This window comes from Pristis pectinata, chromosome 37 (assembly GCF_009764475.1).
Source record: "Pristis pectinata isolate sPriPec2 chromosome 37, sPriPec2.1.pri, whole genome shotgun sequence".
Classification (NCBI taxonomy): Eukaryota; Metazoa; Chordata; class Chondrichthyes; order Rhinopristiformes; family Pristidae; genus Pristis; species Pristis pectinata.
Genome location: NC_067440.1, coordinates 13,718,940 through 13,738,166, shown reverse-complemented (window position 1 = coordinate 13,738,166; position 19,227 = coordinate 13,718,940). Strand labels below are relative to the sequence as shown.

Sequence of the window (19,227 nt, the reverse complement as noted above, 5' to 3'; positions counted from 1 at the left end):
TATTGGAGGTGTAATATCGCACGTTTCTAGAAGTTATTAAAACCAGGTGTCTGGAGGAGTGGGCTTGGGGAGAGGGATGTCTAGTGAGGGAGTGCTTGACGGGGATTCTACTTTGCTCAGTTGCATGGTATGTGGGTTTGTTTCAGCTTAAAGGCTGATTTTAAATGCTTTTGTCACTGACCTTTCATGGCTGTCACCTGCAGTAAAGAGAAGCTGAAGCAGGTAGATCGACTGACTGTAACAGTCCAGCTCAGCTCCTGATTATATTGAAATAAAAATAGAAAATGCTGGAAATATTCAGCAGGTCAGGCAGCATCTGTGGGAAAAGACACAGAGTTAGTACTTCAGGTTGGAGACCCTTATATTGACCATAAGTCAGGAGGATGGTAGTCCCCACATCTGTTGTGCATGTTGGTCTGCTTGGAGCTGAACCCTCCACCCTTCTTCCCACAGTGACCCGGATAGTGCGTGTGATCGGACAGCCACGAGGCAACATGCTCTTGGTTGGAATTGGGGGTAGTGGGCGACAGAGTCTCTCCCAGCTCGCTGCATTCATCTCTGTCTACAACACCTACAAAATTGAAGTCACCAAGGTCTACCGCAAGCTGGAATTTAGAGACGGTAGGTCTCCTCCTTGCTCTGGTTGTAATGTTACATTGTGCTGCCTGTGCCCAGATGATGCATGCCGATTCACCTCCAGTTCCTCTTGTGTCTGCCACTGGAGCTCTGTGGCTTCATGTAGCAACCGCTGTAGAGCTCCGCAGACCGGGCACGTTTCACTCTGCTCTGCATTAATCAATTGCAGGTTTACTTTAGCAACCAGTGTGGTACAGAGCTCAGCACACCCACCGTGTCTCCCTCAGCACACCCACCGTGTCTCGCTCACCACACCCACCGTGCCTCCCTCTGCACACCCACCGTGTCTCCCTCTACACACCCATCGCACCTCACTCTGCACACCTACACGCCCACCGCGCCTCGGTCTGCGCACCCACTGTGTCTCGCTCTGCACTGGATCCCAGCTGAGTAAAATGGGGACCAGTTGCTAAGGTGTGGCAGAGTTCTGACTACTGATCACCCAGGAAGGTGCACTGGGTTCAGATCAACAATGTACCTTTACGTAGCTGTTGCAGCATAATAAAGCTTCCCATTCTGCTTCACAGGATGGTTGTCAGACAAAATTTGTCACCAAACTAAAGAAAGAGAAACTGGAAATATAATGTGTCGGGGACGCTCAGCAGGTCGGGCAGTATCTGTGAAGGGAGGAACAGGGGTGACAGGCTCAATGAAGTGCGAGCTCTGTTTCTCTCTCCACTGCCGGCGATGTCTGTCAGTTTCAGCATTTACTTCAGATTTCCATCCTTCGTGTTTTTATTTTTGAATGAGGTATCAGAGTAAATTAGTCACGGAGTTAGATTTTACCAATTTTACCGAGGTCACGGGGTTTAGGAAGGATTTGGATGTATAAAACCAATGGTGAAGAGAAGGAAAGGGCAGGGAGAGGCAAAAGGTCAGAATTTGTGTTTTGTTGTGGGGTTGTGGGGCTGGAGGACGTAGAGATGTGGAGGGGGAAATGCATGAAGAGTCTGATTTAGCCCCAGCTAGTAGCCAAAGAATGGATGGCCTAATGGAGATCCAAGGCACTGGCTTTGTTCTGTCACATGTCCAATGGGAGAAAATTGCAGGGCTAGCGGCTACTGAGCTGTCTGGCATTGCAGCGATGTAAGTCTGGCTAGCGGTCAGTGTGTGCACGGAACCTGAGCTTGTGTTTTACTGATGGTTGATAAGAGGCAGTATTTAGATGGGAAACTAGAAGGGGATGAAGGATCGATCTGGGGGCCAGAAGCAGCAAGGGGAGGCATTGCTGGAGATGCCCTGGATGGATGAGAACACTGCTGTCCACTCTGGACTCATTCAGTAAACTATTGTCCCATTGACAAGATACTGGACGATGCAAAGCATCCCATAGTTTGAGGAGATGGGGAAGGAAAATAACGTTAAAAGCATTTATGTTGATTGAACTCACCTGTAACCTTTGTAGATCTCAAGAAAATTTACAGAGAGGCTGGAGTTCAAAATAATCCAACAATGTTCCTGTTCACGGACACCCAGTTAGTTGAAGAGAACTTCTTGGAAGATATTAATAATATCCTGAGCTCAGGAGAAGTTCCAAATTTGTTTAAAGCAGATGAATTTGAGGAGGTGAGTAAATGGTAGAGATGCAAGCTGGTTTAAACCTCCCTGCTTCACACAGAGTTCCTGTACTCCACACTGAGATTAGCACCTGAGATCAGAGCGGGAGGAAGCATCTCAGCCCTGCAAGATCATGGCTGATCCTTGTCCATTTTCCCACCTGATGCCCATATCCCTTGATTCCTTTACTGTCCAAACATCTACTGACCATGGTCTTGAATATACCCAGTAATTGAGCATTGACAGCTCTTGGGTCTAGAGATTTCTAAAGATTCACAATCTTCAGAATGAAGAAGTTTCTGCTCATTTCATTCCTGGGTGGCAGGTGCCTTGCCTTGAGACTGTGCCCCCGGGTTCTACACTCTCCAGTTATGAAAACAATCTGTCAGCATTCGGTCCATCGCAGAATCTTGCATATCAGTGAGATTCTTCCAAAGTCTAATGATTTAGCCTACTTTACTGAATCTGTACTTATAGGACAGCCCACTAGTCTCAGGAATCAATCCAATGTGGTCTCTTCAAAGCCCATAGAATTGTAGCGTCATCCTTCCTCGTGTACTCAAACCCTCCTTCATTAAAGGCCAACACACCACTTGTCTTTCCAATAGGTTGTTGCACCTGCAGTTAACTTTTGGCATCTCAAAGACCAGCCACCCAGATCCCTAGGTGCATCAACACTTGCTGCTTTCTTATCAGTTATAAAGTACTTCTGGTTCTCTAGTCTTCCCACCCAAGGGCATACTCCACATTTCCCCACGTTCCACTTCACCCACCACCTTCCTGCCACACTTAACCTGTCCCTTTGCGGATTCTTTGCACTCTCCCACTGCTCGTACACCACTTGCAGAGTGGCATTTGCTTTGTTTGGGCGTGTGCTGATTGTGGGGATATGTTATTCCAGTCACAATCCATCAGCTGTCCCCTGCACCTTTCAACGTCTCCCAAAGCAGATGAAGTCGTTCTGAAGTAGCCACTGTTGTATTGTAGGAAACATTACCGATGGAAGCATGATGTTTGATGTGGGAAAGCTTAGCCAGTTTGGGGTGGGACAAGGAAGGAGGAGGGAACAAGGGCAAAATGATTTTGTTTCGTTATAGTTGTTGACCTATCACTGGCCAATTTTTGGCAGGCAACACCCTAAAAAACTCCACTTACACTTTAAAACTATTGTGAGAAACCCAAACCTGCCACACAAATTCAGTTGTTCCAAGCGTTAAGTGCAAGCCCTTTGAGAATGTGTTGCAGGTGACCATACAGCAGGTCACACTTGGTGGTAACAGCAAAGGAGGAAGAAGCATCTGCCGCCACCTCAGGGCAGCCTGAAATGCTTCACAGCCAAGGAGGGAATTTTGAAGCATAGTCATTGTTACAATGAAGGAAACACAGCAGATCACACACATTGGGAACGCTCACACGTGTGGTGATGAGCAGGATGTGTGATTGAAGGGTGATCTATTGAACAGGGACACTGAAGGGAAAGACACACTAGACTAACATGGACTGGTTGGTGACCATATGTTTGGATTTTCGGAGCCTGTACATCTTGGGGAACGGGAAGAGGCAGAACCAGGTGTGGATCAATAGAATTCTGGAGGGTGACTACGTCCACTCTGGGATGTGGATTATCAGGCCCTGGGGATTTACCACTTCCGCTCCCATTAATTTCTCTGGTCCCATTTTTACAATAATGTAATTGTTTAATTCCTCCTTTTCATTAGACTCTTGGTTCTCTAGGATTTATGGCCTATTCTGTGAAAACTGAACTCAGATCAAGCTGGTAATTCTAACTCAGTTGTTTGGGAATCTCCCAAAGTATGGAAGAGCAGTAAGATGCCTCGGCATTCTCACTGTGATTACTGATGGCACGCGAGTGATTGCTACAAGTGGCACATTCACAACTCTCTGCTAGACAGGGTCTACAAGGCCGCGGTGAACTTGTCTTGGACCACAGTGAGCTCTAAGCACTGAAGCATAGCATGGTTGATGTGGTTATTCATAATTTTCTCCACATCTAGATCAAAAATACTCTGTCTGAAGAAGCAAAAAATGAGTCAGTTCCCGAAACAAATGAAGGAATCTTCAATTTCTTCATGGAGAGGGTGCGAAGCAACCTCCACGTGGTGCTGTGCATGAGTCCTGTTGGAGACCCCTTCAGGTGAGGGTTGGTGGTGGGGATTGTGGCTTTCTCAAGGTCCGTCTGTGGGGAATCCTGTGTAGTGCTTGCCTGTTACTGCACTGAAGACCATCAAAAATCCAAATCCAGGGAGAGGCTTGTGTCTTGATTTGTTTCTCTGCAATCAATAAGCTCACATTGTGAAGTTGCACATGCCTTACTCCCCTTCATATTCCTAATCTGATGTCATGGAGACAAACAGTGCCTTCCAGCCACTGTGTCCGTGCCAGCCACTGAGTACCCACCTATACCATGGCAATTCAAGTGCTCCATTAAATAATTCTTAAATGTCTCCATCACCCCTCGTACCGTGAATTCCAGGGTTCAACCACCTCCTGGGTGAAAGGCCAAATCCCCTTTAAGTCTACCTACACCTTCCTGAACCCCTGATCGTTGACACCTCCACTGGGGGAAACGTTTCTCACTATCTACCCTAACTTGCCCCTCATAATTTTGTGTACCTCAGTCGGGTCATCCCTCAGCCTTCTCCACTCCAAAGAAAAATAATCCAAAACCTTCAAAAACTGTACTGTACTGTTCTGTGTTCTAAAATGTAACACATAACATGGCTGAAACTGTACCTCAATATGTGACAATAATAAGCCAATTAAATTTACCAATTTACACCACTGATCACAGGCTTACAGCCACAAAAACAATCCTCTCCCTGGATTCCTGCTCGGAGATCCAACTTGTCAAATAGTCCTGGATGACTTGGGCTCTCAACTCTTGGACCTTACTGAATTCATGCAGACTATTTAAACTGTACTGCCTCATTGACACACTTGGTCACATCCTTGAAAAATTCAGTCTAGCAAGGCCATTCTGATTATCCCTGATTAATCCCTGCCTCTCCAAGTGTAGATTAATCCTGTCCCACAGAATATTTTGCAATAATATCTCTAACACTGATGTTGGATAGCTTGTAATTAGCTGGCTTATCCCTGCTGCCACTCTTGAATAAAGGGACCACATTTGCTGTCCTCCAGTCATCTGGCACCTCAACTGTGGCCACAGATCTGAACATGTCTGTTAGAGCTCCAGCAATCTCTATCCTTGCCTTTCATAGCGGTATATCTAATCAGGATTTTGGAATTTAACCTTTAAGTGCACTAATATATCTAATATCTGCTTTTTCTTGATGGAAATTAGTTCTAGAATTCTGACCACAATTTCTACTCCATGGTGAATACAGATGAGAAATGTTCATTTCAGACCTCAGTTATGTCCTCTGGTCCCCAATGGGCCCTAATGGACCCTAATCTTTCTTTGTTCAACCTCTTGTCCTTAATACACTCATAAAATGTTTTGGGATGTTCCTTAATCATGTCTGCCAGTGCCATTTTGTGGCCCCTCTTTACCCTGCTAATGACTTTATTAAGTACCTCCCCTACACATTCTATTCCCCTATAGATCTCACCTGTTATCAGTTCTCTAAACCTGTCATAAATTACATTTGTTTTCTCCCCCCCATCCAACCTGTGATATGCTTGACCATCAGGGCTCCCTTGATTTGTCAACCTTGCCCTTCACCATTACAGGAACGCACTAGCCTTGGGCTCTCACTCTGAGATGCACTCAGAGGCACGCCAAGGATTGTCTGCCTGTCTCACTTCCTCTGCCAAGAGTTCACCCAGTCCCTTCTAATGGCACTTCCTTAAGCAGTGGGGTATCACCTTTAAAACCATGTTATCCATGTAACCCTCAGCCCCACCAATGCAATGTAGTGCTTCCAGCTGCTGCTCAAGCCCTGGATCCTGGCCCTGGTAGCACTTCCTGCAGATGTGGCCATCCGGACTGCCACAAGCATCTCGAAACCCCTCCTGCTGCAGGCCATGTGACACGGGACTGAGCTGGAGCCCTTAACCATCATTCTATATGATTGATTACCTCCCTTGGGTTCCTCCTGCTCCATACCAGTCAGCTCTAATACTTCTTGAAACATTTGTATTCTGTGAACGATACATTGGATGTGTTTAAGGTTCGTGCGGTGTTCCCAGTTCTCTGGCTGTAGTTGCCAAAGCTGACACATCTAGGAGACTGGCCAAGAGATTATGACCAGCATATCGTGGATGATTGTTGATGCTGAGTGATGGTGTTAAAGATCGTTACCTGCCTCATAGACCTCTCCCAATTTCCATGCCTTGCAAATCAATGAATTAATATCACCTGCTTTACAGCTGTGTCCAGAGAATCCCATTTAAGATGCTTTGAGAAGAGGGATGCTAATGTTACCTTAGGCTTCCATCAATAATATCTTGTGATTTTCATTGCAACTCGGAGTTTTGAATCACTCAAGGACATGTTGTTTTCCCTTGAACTGTTTAAAGGAACCGGGTTCGCCAGTACCCGGCGCTGGTGAACTGTACCACCATTGATTGGTTCTCGGAATGGCCGCAGGATGCATTGCTCGAAGTGGCCGAGCGATACCTGATGAAGGTGGATGTCGGAGGATCAGAGGAGGTAAGGACGTTCTCGGGGCCCTTGTCCTGAGGGGCAGCTGACCACCGAGCCACGGCAAAGACAGCACTGGAGCCCGTCAGTACATTGTCCATCGTCCACGCACTCTTACAGCAGCAGTGGCTGGATGCAATCAGGAGAGGGGCCTTTGAGAGGCTTTTCTTCCTTTCCCCTAGCCCAGAGATTCTGATGCTAGTTGTAGACTTCAGTCTTCTGGTTTAGCTTGAGTTAATCAGCATTGACCCACAATTGAGTTCGGGATTTTCTTCAGTGGTACACTGCACTCTAAACTTCTGCCAACTTAAATTGTGTGTGTGTGGTAGCTGTTTCTTTCACTTTGCACTCTCCTGAATAACCAGTGTGTTCTATCGACCAGGCAACTGTCAACAGGCTGGTGCTCTTTCCTCTGGAAAGAGGTGACTGAGGGGTGATCTGATGGAGGCCTTCAGAAGGTGCTCATAGGGTTGGCACGGGGATGTGTGATGGTGACAGGACGAGGGCCCATCAATATCCAACAATCATTGGTAAATCCTGTCAGGAATTCAGGAGAAACTTCTCTACACTGGGAGTGGAGGAAATATAACTCGCTCCCACAGCTGAAGAACAGAAATGGGTTTAAAAGGAAGCTGGGTAGGAACATGAGGGAGAGAGGAAGAGGACATGGGGGTTGCAGATGGAGAGGGATGGGAGGAAGCTGTTGCAGAGGATAAACGCCATCACAGAGCAGCCCGTGTTTATATTGTAAACTGGAAGTGATCCTAAGCCATTTTAAAATAGAGGTCACTGTCCAAGAACGTTGATGCCTCTGTGAGCTGGCGTTGGGCAATAGTGATCATGTCAGTTATCCCCACTCATAACATCTGGAACATGAATAAGGGTTACATTCTGACTTTGAGGTGAGGAACGGAGAGGAAGGGGCTGAGCCCACATCGTGGGATTTCAGATGGTAGTGTGGCTGAGCCAGGGGATTTCAGACGGTACTGACTGAGCCAGGGGATTTCAGACGGTACTGACTGAGCCAGGGGATTTCAGACGGTAGTGTGACTGAGCCAGGGGATTTCAGACGGTAGTGTGCCTGAGCCAGGGGATTTCAGACGGTAGTGTGCCTGAGCCAGGGGATTTCAGACGGTAGTGTGACTGAGCCAGGGGATTCCAGACGGTACTGACTGAGCCAGGGGATTTCAGACGGTAGTGTGACTGAGCCAGGGGATTTCAGACGGTACTGACTGAGCCAGGGGATTTCAGACGGTAGTGTGCCAAGAGTGGATATGTCATTGCCCTAATGCTCATGGTCAATATTTCCCTCTGCTTTTCCAGCTACGCAGTAACCTGGCACACATCTTTGTCACGATGCATCGCTCAGTGAGCACATACTCCCAGAAGATGCTGTTGGAACTGCGGAGGCACAACTACGTCACCCCAACCAACTACCTGGAGCTTGTGTCCGGGTATAAAAAGTAAGTGTCTGCTGCTGCTGGGGACTCACTGAATAACGCTGCTGTGTTATCAACGCCTTCAAAGTGTATCAAAGAACCTGCTCCTCTCACCCCTAACAAGCCCAATGTGCACATGTGTGTCGGTGTTTGTGCACATACACAGGAACAGCTGTGTGTTTGGGGCAGGGTTGGCATGTAATTGGGTGTTTGTGCAGGTGTGACCATGCACAAGGGTGGATGCCAATGGTTATCGCTTCTGCTGGTGTGGTGTCCTTTACGTTCTGGTCGCAGTGTCACTCTGTCCATTGCTTACTCAGGTAGAACCTCCAAAACCGGCCATTTCTGCCTTCTGCCTTACCCCTTACCCCTTACCCACAGAAAGAACAGCTTCCAGAAAACACTAACTGCTTTTAGAAAGTTCTGAAAGGTTTGATTTAAATCTCGTTGACTCCACAAGGCATCCTGGGGTGAGAGGTTTATAGTGAAACTCTAGGACTGCTCATTGTACAGCTCACTGGCCGTCCATTGGTGTGAGCACACGCTCATGTTTATATGACAGAAGTCTGTATCTGATCAGATAGATTCATACGCGTGAACGTGTGTACACATGACTGGGTGTATGTGTGTGCACATGGGTGAGTGTGCATCAGGTTGCGTTTGCATGTATGTGGCTCTGTGCATTTGTGACTGGCTGCGTGTCTGCTCACTGCGAGGGTGTGCGATGCGGCTGCCTGATGGAAAATCAAACAAAGCTGCAGATGATGGAAATCTGAAATAAAAACTGGACATGCTTGAAATACTGAGCATGTCAGGCAGGGTCTATGGAGACAGAAACAGTTAACGTTTCAGGTCAATGACCTTTCATCAACCAGGAAGAGTAAGTGAACAGGCAAACTGTAGTTGCAGAGAAGGGCTGGGGGTGGTGAGAACAAAGGGAACGGCTGTGATAGAGTGGAGACCAGGGAAAGGTGGATGACGCAGATCGGTGTTGGTCGAGCGTGGGTGGTGAGAGCTTGTTAAAGGCACCTAATCTATTTGGGGGATGTGTAAACAGAGGGAGAGCAGAGGAGAGAGTGAACTATATTTTGGAAATGTTAAATATAGAACACTGCAATTGCTGGGCATTTAAAACAAAACTAAATGCTGGAAAAGCTCAGCAGATCAGGCAGCATCTGTGGAGAGAGAAAAAGTGAGTTAATGTTGGACACATACGGTCTTGTATCAGGCACGGACTGGAACGGTGGTCGTCTGAAATGGTATGTTCCTTGTTAAGTCCCAAGGGCGACAGCGTACCTGGGCAGAGAGTGAGGGGCTGTCTCTTGAGCTTGTGGTGGGCATCACTGGAACAGGGTAAGGGGTGAGAGCAGGAGTGGGATGGAAAATCAAGTGACGGGCGATTAGATGGTGTGACTGGCCTCGATGGAATGATGGGAGATGTCCCGTGAAGCTGTCGCCCGATCTGCTTCTTGTTTGTGCCAGTGAAGAGAAGATCATGTTGTGAGCACTGTAGTAAGAAGTGCAAGTGAATCCCTGCTTCCCCTGGAGGGTCTGTTTGGTTCCCTGGCTAGTGGTTGAATCTCCTCCCATTGAGTGAGAAGGGAGTGGGTGTTGAGGAGAGGAGGAGCAAACGACAGAGTTGTGGAGGGAATCCCTTCGGATGCTGAAAGGGTAGAAGGAAGGATGTGTCTGGTGGTGACACCTCATTAAACGTGGTGGAAATTATGAAAGATGATCCATTGAGTGTGGTTGCAGAAGTGTGTTTTTAAGAATACATGCACACTGGTGTGTGGTGCCCATGAGTGCACATTGACATGCTAACAACGTCTGTGTCTGGAGACAAGATCGGGCTCTCCAGTGCCCAGACACAGTGAATAGCCGTCAGCCGTCACCAGGCTGTGATACTTGGAGTGACTGGGTCCTTGGCTGCAAGCTCGGCCATGGTCCTGTCTGCAGCTGAACCTGGTCCAAAGTTTCCCACTCTGCAGCAGATCCCCACTGCATAGTTTAATGATTTTGACCATTACAGAGAGTACGTAATCTTGGCAGTGGTTGACCTGAAATAGAAAAGTTGACTAGATATTCACATCCCTCATTGTACGCACTGTAAATTTCCAATGTTCCAATGGCAGGGATTGAAAGGCCAAGCAAATGAGATTTATTCCATTGTAGGCGATTACACAGCAGCATTGGTCATGTCTGCTCCATAGGAAATTTGTTTAGACAGTCTCTATCCACTCCCTGACTTGTCCAGGCAGCCTAAAGTCCCACACCACCAGGTTCAAGAACAGCTACTTCCCTTCAACCATTTGGTTCTTGAACCAACCGGCACATCCCTAATCACTGGTGTATCGCAACACCATGACACTTTGATCACTCGGCACAAAAAATGGACTTTGTACTCTTTTTTGTTCTAATTGTGTTCTTTCTTGTAAAAATTGTATTTAATTTATGTTTTTCCTGTGAATGCTGTTTCTCTGGTGCTCTGTGCCTGTGATGCTACTGCAAGTAAGTCTTTCATTGCACCTGTGCACACACGGACTTGTGCAGATGACAATAAACTCGACATTGACTTTGAATCATTTTGTAGCAAAACAGGACCCTACTCTAAAGGGGTTACTGTTCCTCTCATCAGATGGCAGTGGGAGCACTTCACAGGTTGGAGTCGGGCTCGGTGCTTGATGCGGCAGCACAAATGTTGACCGTGTGCCCTCCGAGGCAGCCTTTGATGATGTTTTCCATGGTTCCATGTGACTTTACTTAGCCCTGTGGGGTAGGAATTCCTTTGCCACTTCGTGTAGAGCCAGTACACCTGCCTCTGGCGGAACACCTTTACAATCTTAATCAGCCACTGCCCTTCAACACTGCAGATAAGTCCTTTCTGAAAAATGTGAAGTTTCTCCAATGGTAGAAGGTTCCAGGACAACAACCCAGTGAGAATGAAGGAAGACTAGTGCATTTCCAACCTGTACTGTGATGTGACCTCATAACCTCTGCATTGCTGGTCCAACACCATAGTGACGCCACTTTGTACCCAATTAAGTTAGTGCAGTGTACTGGAGGGAGTTTCATTCTTTAGTATAGCTGACCTGGGAATAGAGACGTAGAAAAGATCTGCCTCACTTTGAATTCAATCACCTCCCCCACCCCCTCCCCACCAGATAAAAAAAAGAGCCATTGACAAAACACAGGAGCACAGGAGATATCGTTCAGTAATTCACTCGGAACAAAGCTCTGGGAACAAAAAAACCCACTTTGCACAAAGAGTAGTTAGACTCCTGAAGTGAGCTGCCATTGTGAGGAAAATCTTGCACTGAACATTAAAGAATAATGATGACTCATTTGAAGATTGAACATTAAATCTCCCACAATTGGAGTGGCCTGGTCCTTTCGAACCTGGGCATTTGGATCACACTGTCTCGGCTGAGAGTAGAAATGCAAAGTGATTTTGCAGCATGAATTGCTGACTCCCTGCTGTTTGGACATTTACTGATAATAGTCCTAGCATGTTAATGCTACAAAATTAAGCTGCTTCCAATCTGCATTGAGCAACTGCCAAATCTGATTAATCCTTAAAGGAGAAAGAGAGTTTTTAACGGTGCAAGTTAGGCAGAATGCTGTGTTGGTCTTAAAAATAAAATTCATATTTGCTCTTCACTCGGTAAGTTACTTTGCTGGAGAGACATGATTATAGTTTACAGTGGCATGGCTCCCTACTGGTGGGGAGTAACCAATCTGTTCTAATAGCACAGCTCTCACTACAAGGGCAGAGCAGCCCAACCTTCCCCCTACGGGAGGTGTTTTGGAGTGCACTCTCTCAGTTTCACATCTCAGGGTTTAGGTGGCAGGGGCAACAAACAGCTGATCCCAAACATACACAGTTCAAGCAAGGCCGCGCTGTCGGGACCTTGGCGCAGGAGGCCGCACTGCTGGGGCCTTGGCGCAGGCGGCCACGCTGCCGGGACGGCGCAGGAGGCTGCACTGCCGGGGCCTTGGCGCAGGCGGCCGCGCTGCCGGGACGGCGCAGGAGACTGCGCTGCCGGGACCTTGGCGCAGGCGGCTGCTCACTTTTCCTGTCTCTGCAACATAAACATCAGATGGAAAGAGAATTCAGAGTGAAAACTGAAATAAACCAGAAAGGGCAGGAAATGCTCAGGTGGAGAAAAGCCAAGTGATAGGGGCTTCTCGTGCCCGTTGCGTCCAGACGGTTGTGAAGGTGTTTCGACTCTACCCCACCCTCGGTCACGGTCCATCTTGTGCTGAGTGTTTCTGCCTCTATCGTCTGGGACAGTGAGTTGTAGCACCTCTGTCACCCTCTGGTTCAGAATTTATTTCATCAATTACCCCTCATCCTCTTTCTGTTGCCTAAAACCTAATTGTCAACCTCTCTGCAAAAGGAAGCATCTCTGCCTCTCTCTTTTCCCACCGGATACTGAGAGGCCTGGATAGAGTGGACGTAGACAGGACGTTTCCATCAGTAGGAGAGTCTAGTTCAGCCTGAGAGCGGTGAATCTGTGGAATCCAGAGGCCAAGTCATTGGGTGCATTTAAGGCAGAGATCGATAGGTTCTCGATTGGTTAAGGGGAGAAGATGGGAGAATGGGGCTGAAAAAAGTCAGCTATGACTGAATAGCAGATCAGACATGATGGGCCGAATGGCCTATTTCTGCTCCTATATCTTATGGTCCCATGGAAAATAGTTCCAGACCGTTCATCCTCTTGTAGCTTTATATATCGCAAGTAAATCTGCTCCCAGCCTCCTCTGGTCTGAAACAGCCCAACCTAGACATTCTTTCCTCAATGCTACAAGCCTTGGTGCTATGGTAAATCTCTTCTGCATCCTCTCCACTTCTTCCTGTGCCGGAGGGTAAGTCCTCCATTGTCCTCTGCCTTCCACTGACTCTGTTGCTGTCCACACCACCGCTGCCTGACTCGTCAAGCTGACCGACTGGGCTCTTTGCTGCTCCCACCCAATGCCCACATGCCATCACCTGCAGGTAGGGCTGGGTTCATTCAGGAGCAGTAAATCCCACCACATGAGGCCGGGTGGGCTGTTGCCTGAGCTCCTTGTATTTGGTCACCCGATGCTGACAGTGGGAGTTGTCTGTCCTCTTGTTCTAAAGGCTGCTGGAGGAGAAACGCATCGAGCTCAGCAGCCAGGCGAACAAGCTGCGGAACGGGCTGTCCAAGATCGATGACACTCGGGATAAGGTAGAGGTGATGTCTGTCGAGCTGGAGGAGGCGAAGGTGAAGGTGGCCGAATTCCAGAAGCAGTGTGAGGAGTACCTGGTGATCATCGTGCAGCAGAAGCGTGAAGCTGATGAGCAGCAGAAGGTAGGGCACCGGACTCGTCTTCTCTACCGTACAGCAAAGGCGCAGCAGCATCATCCAAAGCCATGCTGGGCGTGGGACAATTCCAGCATCCTTATCCACCTTCAGCTTTCTGAACTCACTTGTGTTCCTCTGGCATTGCTCTGTTCCACTTCCTTTTAAACCTCCTTCAAATTCAGCCTCATACCCTCTGGAACTCCCTCAGTCTTGCCCTTTTGAACTTTGTTTTCAAGAAACTATTACTGATTTACTTTTATCTGTCCCCCCCCCCCCCCCCCGTGTTTACCTCCACCTGAACATCTCCCTGTCACTCAAGCTCAGTGTCCATTTCATCGTCCAGTCTATGAGGTATCTACCTGGTATGCAGAGTGCTCCATCAGAGAGAGCTGTTGGTGCTTCTGCTGAATGCTTTGATGCTGGGACCTCCTCCCACCCCTGTTTGGTTTCAGTTTGTGGATTGATTTTAGTACCCTGTCTCCTGCTTTGGCAGTTCAGCTCACGGCAGGTTACTGTAGAGTCATTGAGTTGTACAGCAGAGACACATCCTTCAGCTCAGCACGTCGATGCCAACCTTTTTTCCCCAGCTACACTAATCTCATTTGCCCGCATTTGGTCTGTATCTTTCTACGCCCTGCCCATTCGAGTGCCTGCCTAAATATCGATTAAATATATAGTGATAGTATCTGATTCCACCAACTCCTCTGGCAGTGAGTTCAAGATATAAACCACTCTGTTTAAAAACTTTCCCCTCAGATCCCCTTTAAAATTCCTTCCTCTTACCTTAAACCTGTGTCTTCTTGTCTGTGATAACCCTACCATGGGGAAAGGACTCTTGACTATCTACCCTGTCTATGCCTCTCATAACTTTATATACTCCTATGATTTTATAAACTGAGCCCATCCTATCCAACCTCTCCCCAGTACTAAAGTCCTCCGATCTTCTGCACTCCCCAGTGCCTCCACGTGCTTCCTATAGTCTGGTGATGCTCTGTGAACAGGAAGTTACCAAGGGACATTGACAGGCTCAGGGAGTGGTCAAAGTCACAGAAACTTACAGCACAGAGGAAGGCTATTCAACCACAGTGTTTGTTCTGGCTCTGAAAGAACCCTCCCAGTCAGTCCCAAGCCCTCAGCCTTTCCCCATACACCTGCAAATTGATTCTGTTCAGGTTTGTGGTCAGTTGGTGTTTGAAAGTTCCCATGAATTCCTCTGCAGTGCATTCCAAATCATAGGTATCCTCTGTGTAAAATGTTTCATATCTCCCCTCTTGTTCTTTTGCCAATTGTCTTAAACCTGAATTCTCTGGTCTCTGACCCTCCTGCTACAGGAAACAATTTCTCCTTATTTATTCTATTCAAGCCTTCCTTCTATGAATAACCATTAAATCTTCCTTTACCCTCTGCTCTGTGGAGAACAACTCTGACTGCTCCACTCTCTCCAGAATTTAAGCCCCCCATCATGGTAGTTGTCGTGTGCCCTTCCCAGTTTTGACATCTTTGCTAACGTGTGGGGAAGAGTGAGGTTCTGAGGAAGGTAAATTAGAATATATTCTTAAAGATGAAAGGCACAAAACTGTCGGGGAGCAAATGGGTCTCGATGCCCAGGTTCATAGCTCAATATGTGAGTGTAAAGGTAATGGAATGTTAGCCTTTCTACAGGGGTCAGTAACACAAGAGAAGGAAGTGATCCCTTGGGTGTCCAGAGCTTTGGTCAGAGCTCATCTGGAGTTAATGGGCCTTGGGCTCCACACTTGGAAAGTGAGACTAGCCTTGGAAGGAGAATGCCACAGATTCACCAGAGTGATTTTGGCGCTGAAGGGGTTAAGTAATGACGTTGCTTAAATGTGATTCAATTCCTTAGTTTAGAAAGTTGAGGGGTGATCTGATCAGATAATGGATAGGTTTGACAGTGTGGAGAGAGTTCCAGAGCAAGGGGGCACAGGAATGATGCAATGGACACAAAGGAGGGTGGTGGTTTGGAAATGATTCCACACGCAGGTCTGCGACGTTTGGACATTTCAGTACTGAGATTGGGAGATTTGAGGTGGAGGGATATGGAGTGAAGGTAGGTAAATGGGGATGAGGTACCGATCAGCCACAATCTGTTGGAAAGCAGGACTGACCGTAGGGGCTGAATGACCACCGTTTATCCTGCTGTAACGGTCCCCAAGTACAATCAGGCGCACTCTTGACCTCACAATCTCGTTCCGACCCTGCACCTTATTGTCTGCCTGCACTTTCTCTGTAGCTGCTCTGCATTCTGTTATTGATTTCCCCTGTACTACCTGAATGCACTGATGTAGTGAAATGATCTGTATGGATGGCATGCAGAACCAAGTTTTTCACCGTACCTCGGTACATGTGACAATAATAAACCAATTCCAGTTTATTGCTGTGAGTTGTGCCCCAGGCTGCTGGTTGGGACTCTACCAGAGGCATTTGGAATTTTGCACCCATTGGTAACATCGTGGATCTGCTTGTCTTGGCTAGGTCAGCTGCCGTAGAAGCCAAGCTACAAGGGGCAGCTCTTCCTTCACTGTGACCTGACTGTTGTGTTTGTGGCCTCACTAAACCAGTGTTTCTGTCCATGCAGACCGTGAGCTCCCACAGTGAGAAGATAGCTGCAGAAGAAATTAAGTGTAAGATAATGGCAGAAGGTGCCCAGAAGGAACTGGACGAGGCGATGCCAGCACTGCAGGATGCCATGAGGGTATGGAACTGGAGATGCGTGCTCCGTGACTCACTCACATCCTTGGGTCATTAGTGCCGTGCCCAACTCTCGGGTGAAAGGTTGTGAGTTCCATCGTTGCTGCACAAGTGCTGTGTTGTCAAAGGTGCTGGGTTCTGGGCGAGGGGGACGCCATGAGGCCTTGCCTCCTGCGCATTGCCGCTTGATAATTAAGATTGTTGATCAGGACCCGTCTGCATTTAGTGCAGAAATGCCCAATGGATGTAGAACAGTGCACAAAACCAGTAGCAGGTCGACCAGGAAGATGCAACCTCCAGTATTTTAGTCAAGAAAATTGATCAGATATCTTTATTAGTCACATGTACATCGAAACACACAGTGAAATGCATCTTTTGTGTAGAGTGTTCTTGGGGCAGCCCGCAAGTGTCACCACGCTTCCGGCGCCAACATAGCATACCCACAACTTCCTAACCCGTACGTCTTTGGAATGTGGGAGGAAACCGGAGCACCCGGAGGAAACCCACGCAGACACGGGAGAACGTACAAACTCCTTACAGACAGCGGCTGGAATTGAACCCGGGTCGCTGGCGCTGTAAAGCGTTATGCTAACCACCACACTACCGTGCCAGTAACAGGGGCCTTTAGCAAAATACACAGTTTAAATTTCAATAACTCTTTGAGCTAATGCAATAGGTCCCATCTAGCAGGGTGCATAGAGCATGTGCTGACTGCTTGGAAGGGCTTTCCCAACAGTCCGACCTCCCTACTCTGTCCCCACAGCCCTGGTGATTTGTCAGTAACTTTCCAGTAACGATGCAGTTTCCCTTTGGAAGATGTTGTTAAATCTGCCCCCACATCCTTTACACACCAGGTTCCAGCTCACAACTCGTGCTGCAAAAGCACTCTCCCCTGTGCTTCATTTGCTGATCCCCTGCGATCGTGTTTGGGGGTCATTGACCGGTTTCTCCTTGCAGACCTCGCTTGGTTTTGCACACCTCGATTAACTCTTCCACCCCACCTCCAGCTGTGCTCTACTCAGCTCTAAGTGGAGCAACCCAATCTCCTCACCCCTGGGGCCACTTGGGTAGATATCTCCTGAATCCTAATCAAAGGTTTGACATCGTTCCGACGGTGGGCTGCCCATAATTGGACGGCATGCTCACATCGTTTCCCCACCGTTGATCTTTCAGATCTTATGATTGGTACCAGGGTTGAGTTGCTATCGTCCCCAGTCGTGGGATAGGGTTTACCTTACTTTTTGTCTTCCAGGCTCTGGAGTCCTTGAATAAGAAGGACATGACTGAGATCAAGTCATACGGCCGCCCTCCTGTCCTGGTCGAGACGGTGATGCAGGCAGTCATGATCCTGCGGGGCTCGGACCCGACCTGGGCTGAGGCAAAGAAGGAGTTGGGTATGAGGCCCATGCTGCTGGTGACGGGGGGAGGTGGCAGGATGCTAACAGGATCTCATTGTTGAGCTCGTGCCTGGTGGTTTGCGACACCAGTCGGTGAAAGAAGACAGATAGGAGTGTCAGCCGTCAATCAGGAAAGTCCTGGGATTCCTGATCACGCACAAATGGCCTGGTGGTTGCCGGGTGTCAGCGCAGGGACCAGCGGTCAGGGGGGGTCAGCATGGGGACCAGGTGTCGGCGCGGGGACCGGTGGTCACGTGGGATTAGAGCAGGGACCGGTTGCCGGGTGTCGGCATGGGGACCGGTCACCCGGTGTCGTCACGGGGACTGATGATCGCTGAGGGTCAGTGCAGGGGTCGGTGGGTGTTGTCACAGGGACTGGTGGTCATTGGGGGTCAGAGCGGGGACCGGTGATCACTGCGGTTCAGTGTGGGGACCGGCGGTCGCTGGGTGTCGGCACGGGAACCGGGTGTTGGCGCGGGAACCAGTGGTCACTGGAGGTTAGAGTGGGGAGTGCTGGTCACCGGGTGTCGGCACGGGGACCGGTGGTCACTGGGGGTCAGAATGGGGACCATCGCCGGGTATTGGCATGGGGACCGGCCACCCGGTGTCGTCACGGGGACTGGTGGTCACTGGGGGTCAGGGCAGGAACCGGTCGCTGGGTGTCATCACAGGGACTGGTCACTGGGTGTCGTCATGGGGACTGGTGGTCACTGGGGTTCAGAGTGGGGACCGGTGGTCGCCGGGTTTTGATGTGACATATAAACATTGGACCATGACGGGGTCTGACAATGTTTAAGTATTGGAGGCGACTGGAAACACTCGAGCTTTGGTCAGAGAACTTCTGTCTTGCAGGTGAGCCAAACTTCATAAAACAGCTGATTAACTTTGATAAAGACAATATTTCTGACAAGGTGCTGAAGAAGATCGGAACATACTGTGCACAACCGGACTTCCAGCCAGAAATCGTCGGCCGCGTTTCTGTGGCAGCCAAGTCCCTCTGCATGTGGGTTCTTGCCATGGAGGTATCGTGTCATTTTCACACAGCTCCCTTCACTCTCCCTCTCTCCTCTCTAGTTACTCCGAGTTCACTCCGTTTCCCCTGATCTTTCATTCTGGCCTTCGGGGAAGCTTGGTTTCTGATTTTATCTCCCGGCTGCTCTTTCTCACCTTTTAACAACATTACTTTATATCAGAAGGGTAAATTATCTTGTTTCAGTCCAATGATTGCATCTTACTGCTTTGCAGGTACTGAATGTTGCTACTAAAATGATTGATTAGTTTGCAGATGACACCAGCATTAGTGCTATAGCGGGCAGTGAAGAAAGTTGTCTGAGGTTACAGCAGGATCTTGGGAAGTGGGCAAGGCAATGGCAGTTAAACCAGGGCAGGACAATACAGAGTGAATGCAGGGCCGTGTTGTGGAATAGGGGGGCATGGGATACAAACACACAGTTTCCTAAAAATCGGAATGCAGTTAGACAGGGTGGTGAGGACAGTGTATGGCATGCTTGCCTTTGAGAATAAGACTTCATATT

General features: G+C 48.4%; 1 protein-coding gene across 1 annotated transcript in view; it reads left to right on the top strand.

Annotated features, from left to right (window-relative positions):
- The window catches only part of dnah2 (dynein, axonemal, heavy chain 2), a 154,588-nt gene that overhangs the window by 93,728 nt on the left and 41,633 nt on the right, over positions 1-19,227 (top strand). Inside the window, exons 51-59 of the mRNA XM_052044703.1 lie at positions 454-621; positions 2,042-2,202; positions 4,209-4,348; positions 6,697-6,837; positions 8,152-8,283; positions 13,382-13,592; positions 16,183-16,299; positions 17,548-17,689; positions 18,545-18,714. Coding sequence (XP_051900663.1) covers positions 454-621; positions 2,042-2,202; positions 4,209-4,348; positions 6,697-6,837; positions 8,152-8,283; positions 13,382-13,592; positions 16,183-16,299; positions 17,548-17,689; positions 18,545-18,714 — 1,382 coding nt within the window. The remainder of the gene's footprint in view (positions 1-453; positions 622-2,041; positions 2,203-4,208; positions 4,349-6,696; positions 6,838-8,151; positions 8,284-13,381; positions 13,593-16,182; positions 16,300-17,547; positions 17,690-18,544; positions 18,715-19,227) is intronic.